This window comes from Temnothorax longispinosus, chromosome 4 (assembly GCF_030848805.1).
Source record: "Temnothorax longispinosus isolate EJ_2023e chromosome 4, Tlon_JGU_v1, whole genome shotgun sequence".
Taxonomy (NCBI): domain Eukaryota; kingdom Metazoa; phylum Arthropoda; class Insecta; order Hymenoptera; family Formicidae; genus Temnothorax; species Temnothorax longispinosus.
In genome coordinates this window covers 10,789,056-10,800,425 of record NC_092361.1, presented here as the reverse complement: position 1 = coordinate 10,800,425, position 11,370 = coordinate 10,789,056, and the positions used below count along the sequence as shown (strand labels likewise).

General features: G+C 33.6%; 1 protein-coding gene across 1 annotated transcript; it reads left to right on the top strand.

The window, feature by feature from the left end:
* Positions 1-281: 281 nt before the first annotated feature.
* LOC139812103 (uncharacterized) lies at positions 282-10,080 on the top strand. Its single transcript, XM_071776727.1, has 6 exons — positions 282-1,407; positions 1,958-2,165; positions 2,264-2,469; positions 5,691-5,910; positions 6,020-6,354; positions 9,940-10,080. The coding sequence occupies exons 1-6, from the start codon at positions 1,009-1,011 to the stop codon at positions 10,078-10,080; spliced, it is 1,509 nt and encodes a 502-aa protein (XP_071632828.1). The 5' UTR covers positions 282-1,008.
* The last annotated feature ends 1,290 nt before the right edge of the window (positions 10,081-11,370 follow it).

Genomic DNA, 11,370 nt, shown 5'->3' with positions numbered 1-11,370 from the left:
TCAAGTTGTACAATTCTTTGTCGGATTACCCACACAATAATACAGATTCATTTTTTGAAATAACTTTGTTAATTTAATTGAAACAATACTCAATTCATTTTGTGATTAATTCTTTTTGCATTAATATTCGCCAAACAAATTTAATCTTTGTGATAGATATTATCATTTTTTGACAAGTTAAATATTTTCATTATTAATAATTTAAGGAAAAAATTCACATTATGCTTTTAATTTTCCAATTCAATTTTTAATTATTGTAAAATTTGTTAACTTCAATTTAAGGCTCCTGGTCCCTGAGCCGAGAACTCTGCGTTGACGGTGGCGCCATACCGTCGCGGCAGAAATAAGAACTCTCTCCTCTCACTCTCTCCAATGGAGAATTCTATCTTGTGACATGTTGACAACCTATTTTGCGTTGCGTTAAATTTCTTTATTATTCGCTCTGTACTTGTGCTATAACGTTTAACGTATTCGTGAAACTCGTAAAATTGACCGTATGGTAAGATTTGCAAGAAATACATATGCAGAAGGAACATTCTCCACTCCTTTCGATAGTCGAAAACGACTTGTTTTTCCGTATGTTTAGGCTTCGTTTTATGGCTGTTTGTTTATTGTCGAGGGAAAAGGATAGTATCCGGTCAATTTTAGAAGTGTGCTGAAACGATCTATAGTAATTTTTTATTGAAATATCTTTTTATTTTGGAAAATACCGCAACATAAAATAGGGTAATTTCTCGCCTCGATAGCAAGAAATTCAATATGGCTGCAGTGACTACCCAGGAGCCTTAACTATTATTGCAGTTTGTTTATAAATAAAAATAATAATAATAATAATATACTTAAATAGATATAATTGGATCTTTTAAGATCTAGTTTGATTCTGTTAGATTTAAAATTTGGGAAAAATTGAATCTAACTAGATCTAATCAGGTATTAGATCTACTTGGATCAATGTTTTTTTTCGAGCTATTTATCGGAAGATTTTTATGATTATTTTTTAGATTTAACATGGACTCAACAAACTCTCCAATTCGCAAAAAGATAAGAACAGAGAAATTAGCTTCTGTGATTTTAAATAAAAAAAATCAAAATGTGAAGTTACAAAGAACTCTTAGTCAAATTTCAATTACATCTTCTATCTCAAGTACTGATGAAGAGGAAAATAACAGTAAGGAAAATTCCGATGCAAGTGATGACGATAATATAGAGATTAATATAACTGAAGAACAAAAGATGTTAGCTGCCATCAATAAATCAACATGTCTTGATGGAACGTACTTTAAGGTTGACAAGTCAAAATCAAGTACAGTAACAGGAGATGTTGTTGCTGTATGTCAATTTTGTAATCCTACAAGAGCACTTAAAGGAAAATTTAGAATTACTTCTAACTTTACAACGCATTTGAAGGTAAATTAAATTAATTCTAATGCATAATTTAAAATAAATAACTGAAAATAAACAATTTTTATTTTTTGATTCGATTTTTAATCACGTGACGTCTTTACACCAATAACGAAAAGTGGCTTCACTCTTTTGGGATTCTGCTATAGCATTTTTTAGCAATGTGTTGTTGAACCAAACAATTTTCTTCCAAATAATCTCCATGACCAAATTTTTATGATCAAATTTCTCAATTTTTTTATTTTCTCCTTAATTTTTTGAATTATTTTATGCAACGGTTTTTTTTTATTTGAAAAATAATTTTATAAAATTCACCAAATAATCTATAGTATTAAAATAAATCCAAAAACTCCCTACTTCTTGCAAATTAAAATAATATCGATGACTTATAGTTAATTATCAGAATTAATATTTATATTACGAATTATTGTAAAAAAAAGTTTATTGCAACTTTAAAAAAATCTCATAGCTATTGCCAATTAAAAACAATTAAAAAAGTATATCAGTATATTTCCTTATTATCAATTTTATTTAATATTTTATTTATTTTTTCTAGAGAAAACATGCAAATGTTTATAATGAGTATTTAGAATATGCAAAACAAAAGCGACATGGTGTGGAAAATACTTCCGTTATTGATAGAAAGCGCTGGTCGTGTGTTTTAAATCAAGAAGAATTTGAGCAAAATATCACAAATTTTGTATTAAAGTATATGATACCATTCAGAGCGGTTGAAGATCCGTCTTTCAGAAAAATTTTTAATGGTACGTATAATTATACAGTTATAATATTTTTAATAAACTGAAGACTGCCGCAAAATTCTGATTTTGTCAGCCCAACTTATCACCTATTTGCTTTACAGATTTCAAAATAAAGAGAGGTGATACTCGGTTGAAGCACTTGACATGTTACTCTTTGGCAAAAAGAGTCGACAGAAGTTTTAAGGAGATGTTACAAGAAATTGGTGACGCAATGAGTTCGGTGATCAATGGTGGTGGTTTTGTTTGTACTACGGCTGATGTATGGACAGGAGGATCACGCAGATATCTAGGTGTCACAGCTAGTTGGGTAAACAATTTCATTGATATGATATATACAATTCAATATAATCTTATTTGAAATATAAAATTATAGAGAAATAAATTCGGGGCACGTACAGTCAAATTACTTTTTCAATTACATAACTGGATGTTTATCATAAAATACATTGCGACAAATTAGGAATAATCGTATATAATAATTTAAATTTATCTTAACCCTCTTATTTACCAATGTTCTCTCCACTTTCGAACCGCACGATAGTGAGCTGTGGAGGGGCAGTGGTACGCAGTGCCGTATCATTCCCGTCATTGGCGCCAAATAGCAAATTTGAATTATACTTACCGCTAAACTTTCGAAATGTTTTATTTTAGTGCAAAACGTTAAAAATATTTTTGTTTATTTTAACACATTTACAAATACATTCGTAAACTTCATTTTTTTCATGATTTAACATTAAATTGTGCATTATACCTTTTTTTAAATAAATATAATTCAATTTATAATTTTCATTTACCTACAAAAATTTACTTTAAAAAGTTCTAATTATTATTCCAATCCTCATTGTTATTATTATTGCGAAATTTCATGAAACATTTAAACTTACAAAGCGCTACCAGACACTGCTTGTAATGCCATTTTGTTCGAATATTTAATCAACTGTCTGATCTTCTCCCTTCTTTATTATATTGTTTGCACAGCTTTGCTGTTCCACTAACATGCTCTACATCAATCCTCGGTCGGATAATTTCTGACATTAGTCTCTTACGTGAACAAAAATTGCCAATGAGTTTTTTTTATTCATTGTTGCCGAAATTGTAGATGATTGAGTGATTTGGATCGATCTGGTGAATTTTCCAATGAGTACAATTCGAAGACATTTATGATACAAATATCAATCACGTAGTGAAATACGTATTTCCACCATTTTTTGCTAAGTCTTCCTACTTTGTAGTAAGAGCGTTTCTGATCGCTCAAGTCAACGCCACCTATTCCTCTTGTGTATTTTTCAACTGACAGTGGACATTTTACGATAATTTTTTCACTGTTTCTTTGTCGCCTTTCGGTTCGTATTACTTCTTTGGTCGGATCACAGTTTGTTGATAATATTAATACGTCTCGTTTGTCATACCAAACAGTGGCAATAAATTGGTTATGCTGCCTTTGCACGTAACTCACCTAGTTTAAGTTTCAATCTAACTGGTTTTTTAAATTCAGTAGGCCAATCTACTCTATTAGGCCGAACCGTACCACGTTCGTAAGTACCTTTATCCAGGAAGTTTCATAAAACGGACAGACGTAAAAAAATTATCAAAATAAACATAACGATTGTTCTAGGCAAAGATTCTGACAAGTCTAGCACAACTTGTTCACCGAGGAGATACTCTTTATTTATATTTTCCTTTTTGCCTAGATAAATTTTTGTCCGTAATACATACCCAAATAAGCTCTCTGCAATAGTCCTCGCTTTTATCCCCCATTTGTCCGGTTTCGCAGGCATGTACTGTTTGATACTCAACCATCCTTTGAAAGTTATCATCGCTTCGTCAACCGACAAGTCACAGCCAGGTTGAAAGTATTCTATGAACTTATATTTGTTATGTCTAAATCTGTTTTTACCTTGTATCTTTAAAATATCCGTCGTTGCTCTGTCATGCTCTTTGGCACGCTGTTTTTCATCACATAAGTGAATGTATTTACCAATAACATAAATCTTTGGAATGTCATGGTTTTGGCCACGAGTCGGCACTGCACTATATCACTAAAAAAATACATTTGTATCTGAGGCAAATTGACGATACCTAAATAAATTAAGATACCAATATACGCCTGAATCTCTGTTGAAATAACTGGGTTCCACTTCTTATCAGCTCTATCAGCTATACGTTGTAAATAAATGCATGTTTATTGTTTCCATGGTTATGGCGATTTTCTCATAAAATTCTTTGTTAATAAATAATTAAAAATAATCTTTAGGTGTTGAACCTGCTGGTAAGTTATGCTTCGGTCCTCTTTATGGTAAAAAAGGTGCAATGTTGTAATTTTTTATTTTTGTGGCCCATAAAACAGAGTTCTTCGTTTTAGTAAGTATTTCTTCATCCTCTGAAGAATAATCCCACGGTAAATCAAATGTATCACTGTCCAATGATGATTGTTCATCATCTTCATCATTTGGTGTAATGTTTCTTCTTGAATTAATTGTCTTTGATTTGTCACGGCTGTCAGACGTGAAAGTTTGTTTACATTTTGAAGACTTTCGCGGAGAGATTCGATCTCTTTTTTTAGGCTCCACAAAATTATCACGTTTTATTGTTTTTGTACGACGAATTTTTCGACAATTTTTTCCATTTTCCGGATCATCATTTGTAAATGTTCTTTTATTATGTGGCGTAACACATCTGGTATGTTTGCAGGCTGTGTGTGAAACCAAATTAATATGTTATTTTCCTCTGAGTTTTTATTGCGGGTCCTCTTTTTTGTCGATGCATTTCCTTTCGCATTTTTCTTCCTTTTTTTATCTACATAACACATCAACTACTTTTTCAACCTAAATACTCATAAATGAAAAAAAATAACGTTAGTATTACAATATTTATAATTACTCTTGACCGTGTATGTATACTTACCGTTGACAACCTAACCTCGAAAGTGTTAACTTTAAATTATTTTGTCTTTAAAATGTGATATGCATTAACAAATAAAACATTATATTAACATTTACTTTTGTTTATTTTCCAAATTTTTACTGATTTTTTTCGCTGGTAAATCTTAATTGATACGGTATTAGTCCGAACATTGGTAGGGGACTCAACACACCACACATGCGCGCTGCACTCACATAGTTACACAAGGCCCTCCGATTGGCTGTTCCCCCACGAAGCTCACATCGATTCATTTCGAGCCTTTGGTTAATAAGAAGGTTAAATCTTGTAAACTGTAAAAACTTTTTTTTTGTAATTTTTGAAACGTATATATACATATATATCTATATATACACATAGTTGAATGGTTGAATTTTTCTATGCACGAATACTGCTAATACATAACTAAAAAAATTTATTATTTTTATTTCTTGCATTTCATACATATTTCCTTCAAATTCATAAGCACGCTTTATCATTCATTTAAATTATTAGTGTCTCAAGAAAAAAATTATACGTCTCACATTTACTCTAGTAAATATGCTTGTAGTCCGCATTTCCTGTGTTTTGATATTGAATCAATACAACAATTTAACTTTACTTGTACAGATACATCCTGAAACATTGGAAAGAAAGTCGGCTGCACTTGCATGCAAGAGATTCCTCGGAACCCACTGTTTTGATGCTATTGCAGATCTGTTGTCAAAAATTCATGTTTCATTCAAGTTAACGCCTGAGACAATAAGAGCGACCGTTACCGATAACGGATCTAATTTTATTAAGGCTTTCAAAGAATTCGGTATTGTAATTCCGAATGACCCTTCTAGTAGTAAGTAAAAAATAAGAAATTTCTCTTTCTTCAACTTGGCTAATTGGCTTTTACGTCTTACAGTTCTTGAATATAGTTATTCCAAGTGTTTTCTTTTTTTTTATTGTAGATGATTCTCAAGATGAGTACGAAAATAACGATGATGCTTTTGACGTTAGCATATTTGACGAGGATGTCGATTCTGATGAAAATTGTATTCAAATTGACAATGAATTTAGCAATGAGTGTGACGCAAAATTACCTCGGCATATCAGATGTGCTAGCCACACATTAAACCTTATAGCTAAAACTGATGTTTTGAAAGCTATAAAAAATTGTAAACGATTAAATTCAAAGCATAATAATGTCATGCACAAATGCACAGCAATATGGAAGTCGTTGCGTTCTCCGAAATTTAATGAAAATTTGAAGGCATACTTTGGCATTGCACTTCAACGACCAGTCGTAACTCGCTGGAACTCGAGTTATGATTGTATCAAAAAATTATTGACTGTGAAAGAGAAGCTATTGAATAACGATTCAATTAAATTCAAAAAACCCTTGAATGACTTAGATTTTCAATATTTGGAAGAATACGTGCGATGTGCTGCTCCTCTCGCAAATGCTATTGATCGTTTACAAGCTGATAACTGCTATTACGGTATTCTTCTTCCGACATTGGTATCTTTAAAGCATCAAATGAATATGTTAACCATTAATGAAGATATTGTTACGCCCGCTCGCCCGTGCCGAGACGTTCGTTCTCGTGGGCTGAAATTGGCTTCGCTCCGCAGAAGTTTCAAGCCGAAGCGCGTCCCTTGACAACGGGGACGCATAGAATTATTGAATTAATTACCGCCTGTCAGATTGATCTGGTGACTCGAATCGTTCGGTCCGGTTTCCCAGAACTTTCTTGTATTCCGTTCTGAGCTTGAATAAACCCGAGTTCCTTTTTGTATTACGAGAGTGGTTATTTCTGCGATCCCGGAAGTACGCGGACGCGTTCGTGAGTGCGCGCGACACGAATAACGAACGGAGCGTAACAATATTATTGACTGTAAACCAATGATTGAAGCAATTATTGATGGTGTTGATCGTCGTTTTGAGAAAATTTTCGATTTTTCAAAACCCGATATCGATGCAGTCATAGCTGCTATTTCTCATCCCCAATTCAAAGGTCGTTGGCTAGTACCGTATTCACGAGATGTGCAAAAAAATATTCATGAACGCTTTCTTGTAGCAGTATCTCGAGAATCGTCACAAGAAGTACAAAGCTCTGTCGATCAGAACTATGACGACGATTTTGAATTTGGACACACCAATTTGACAATCGATGAGTTCCAACCATCTCTATCTCAGGGAGAATTAACAGCAGAAGTAACGCGTTATTTAAAAAGTAAAGAAATCCAACTCGATATGTTGGAAAATTATCCATCGATTCGGAAAACGTTTGTAAAGTATGAACTGTTTGGTACCGTAGTATGTTTTGGTACCGTAAGTATGTTTTGGTACCGAACATGAGAATAAAAATAAAAAATAATTAATACTAATAATAAATAACAATAAAATGTAAAAAAAAATTGGATGGATAATCGCATTCTCAATACAATAGTAATACGCAAAATATAACGTGTAATAAAAATATTGATTATTATAATGTATATCATACCCATTAAATATTTATGATGTGTAAAATTTAACTTCATACCGTGTGTTTGATAAAGCGTAATTTAAATAAAATAACAAGAGTGATTATTTGACCATTATTTGACTGACGTTTAATATCGTAGTATTACATTAATTCATTCGACGTTTCGACACTACTTTTGTGTCCTTATCAAGAGTTTACTGTCCCATATTAAAGATTAGCCGCACATAAATTTTTTTGCAGTTTTAACACTGTCAAATTTTAATGTGAAGGATCCGCGATCCATCCTTAATTAATCGTGCGATGTCTTTGTTGCATTAACTGTCACTACTTCGTGTTGACGTAGCCCTACGTCAACTGTCCTTTGCTGTATACTTTAACATGAAGTAAGGACAGTTGACGTAGTTCTACGTTGTTGATTGCGGCAGGACAGTAATTGTTACTGTGCCAATTTGATTTTTTTTTGCTTATATTTATTATATTTGCAATTTTTTCATATATAATTCTTTAAAATTTGGTTGATTAGTTCTTCTTTCAAATTAAAAATTTTTTAGCAGTATAACAAGAAATGTTTTACTATATTTACTTTAAAGTAAACTGCCGCTTTTTTGTGGCATTTCTAAATTTTTATCTAAAACTTGTTTCCTCATCATTTTTTTCGCTTATAGAGGAAACTTTATAAGCAAAGTAAAATAATGAGAAAGCAATGTTCAAGTTTCTTCTTGTTTGAGCAAGCAATCTCGAAATTCCCGAAAAAAACGCCCGGAAAAACCAAGGGATGAAATCGGTAATCGGTTATAAGTGAAATATCGAGGTTTTGTATACATCGCGAGCGAGCAATCTCAAAATTTCTAAAAAAACGCGCGGGAAAAGCAAGGGATAAAATCGCTGATCGGTAAATGAAATATATCTAAGTTCCGTAGCCTATGTTTTGCGCAAGGATGTAAAGAATAACTATGTAAAAGTTGGTCCAGATCGGTCAAATAGTTTAAGAGTGTATAAAGATCAAACAGACATACAGACATTCTATTTTATATAGATAGATAATTGTTTGGCTTCTTCATTGAGGAAGCTTTTTGAGACTTTCAATACTTTCGAGAGGAAATGGGACTATATAAGCTATCTAATGACGTATTAATCATTACTTTACGATTATTAGTTCCGAAGATATAAACGTTCAAAGTGTGACGTGTTTTTGTTGCATTTGTTGCCGTTGCATTCGTCTCCCGTCCCCCGTCCCTCGTCCCCGTCCACCGTCTCCACCCCATCCCCGTCCCCCGTCCCCCGTCCCCGTCCACGTCCACCGTCACCGATGCTCCCAATATTACCTCCTACCCACTGTCAGGAAAGACGTAGTTCTACGTCAAAAATATATATACTTGTGCAATGTATATTGATTGTATTCAATTAAACCATTAATCAAAATTTTATTTTTATTATTATTTTTTAGCAAATATATAAGAATCCTGATTGAACATACTTGGGTGAAGTAGTAAAACATACAAAAATTAAAGAAATTATTTCAATAAATAATTTATAAATATATAATAATTTGTTGGAAGAATGGCTGAAAAGAGTCATCATAACCACAATAATTACGATATATGCTGTAACGCAAATGTAACTGGGCGTAATAAAAATTCAAATTAAAAAATAATGAGTTGCTTATTAATTTTTTAAAAAGTAATTTATTCTTTACTTATTAATTATTAAAAAAATAATCCGAAATGGAAAAACCGCATTAATTATTTAAAAAATAATGCGTAATGAAAAAAATCGCATTGATTTATTTAAAAAGTAATGCGTAATAAACAAAATCGCATTGATTTATTTAAAAAGTAATGCGTAATAAACAAAATCGCATTGATTATTTAAAAAGTAATGCGTAATAAAAAAATCGCATTGATTATTTAAAAAATAATGCGTAATAAAAAAAATCGCATTAATTATTTAAAAAGTAATGCGTAATGAAAAAAATTGCATTGATTTATTTAAAAAGTAATGCGTAATAAACAAAACCGCATTGATTATTTGAAAAGTAATGCGTAAGGAAAAAAATCGCATTGATTATTTAAAAAGTAATGCGTAATGAAAAAAATCGCATTAATTATTTAAAAAGTAATGCGTAATGAAAAAAATCGCATTAATTATTTAAAAAGTAATGCGTAATGAAAAAAATTGCATGAATTATTTAAAAAGTAATGCGTAATGGAAAAAACCGCATTGATTATTTGAAAAGTAATGCGTAATGAAAAAAATCGCACTAATTATTTAAAAAGTATTGCGTAATTGAAAACCTTCGTATTGGTTATTAAAAAAATAATCTTTAATGAAACCGTAATACATTACAAAAAGTAATGCATTATTTTGAACCCTGCCCACTCGTGACGTCCGTTCGACAGAAGTTGCAAACACCTGAGGGTCAAGAAACGTTGCGAGATAAATTGGGTCCATTGAACCAAAAGTACGTCGGGGCAGTTCTGAGCGGCGATGAAGAAAGCGGTATAGACACCGTGTACGGCATTTATTTCAGCAACGATTGAATGATGCTCGGTAATAAACGTTTTGACGTGGACAACGTGGACAACATAATTATCGACGGCATGCGATACAATGGCACACGCGGTTTTTACGAGTTGATCTTTAAAAAATATCACGATGTCGATATCTACATGGAGGATGATATGCAAGGGTACAAGAGCATTCTGTTAATGACGAATGCTCATAAACGCAATTATGATGCTCACGCTCAAATAAAGGGCAACAGGGGATACAAGTACACAGAAATAATCGCACCGTTGATTTCGGGTAAAAAACCTGGAAAAGGTATACCGCGTGCCATGACATTAAACGACAACAAGATCAACTATGTTCATTGGGATGATTCCAACGAGCTCGTAGATCGTCTCCGATTGCTCGAAGCTTCGCGCCTAGCGGGTCACACCGGTCACGATAACGAGATCTTGTCGATTGTCGAGGAACTTCGCGAGGCTGGACTTATTATAAATTAAAATGCGCGACAGCGATCCGTTCAATCAACATCGAAATGCCGATCAACAAGTTTGGTATATCGCTCGGAAGAGGCGGTGCGGAACCGTACTATCAATGGAGCGGATTAATCAGAAATTACGTGCACGATAACGCTCTTTGCATGGTCGCCACCGACTTTGACGCAAAATCGCGCAAGATTCGACGGATAGCGCCGCCTGTAGATGATGGCGATGCCGCCAATAAACGTTACGTGCAGCAGAGCGTGCAAATTTTGAAAGATCGGCAGGATGAAATCGAGAGAAAGATGGCCGCATTTCAGAATAACGTGCAAATTACCCTAAACAAACTTCGAAAGATGATTCAAGATGTAATTGCGAATCATCGCCAATAGATAAGAACGTGCATCTGATCTCTGCGTCAGTTGCGCGCCATCGTCATGGCTAGTAAGAAGCAATCAGCTGAAACGGCGGCTGGTGGAAGAATTACACGCTCCTGCGAAAAGACATTTTTCGCGAAGACGCGTCATAGTGCGCGGATGACATGTGGCAGGCGGATGTGGTCGAGATGCGTCCATACACGCGATTCAACAGAGGCTACCACTACATACTAACCGTTATCGACGTGCTGAACAAGCACGCATGAGCCGTACCGCTCAAGGCCAAGAGCGGACCCGAGGTTACTACGGCGATTGCAAAAATAATTCGAGACGGCGGAAGATGTCCAAACAATCTGCAGACTGACAAGGGAAAAAAATTTTACAACGCCAACGTGCAGAAACTCTTGAAGAAACATAATATCAATCACTATTCGACCTATTTCGTAATGAAGGCATCGGTCGTCGA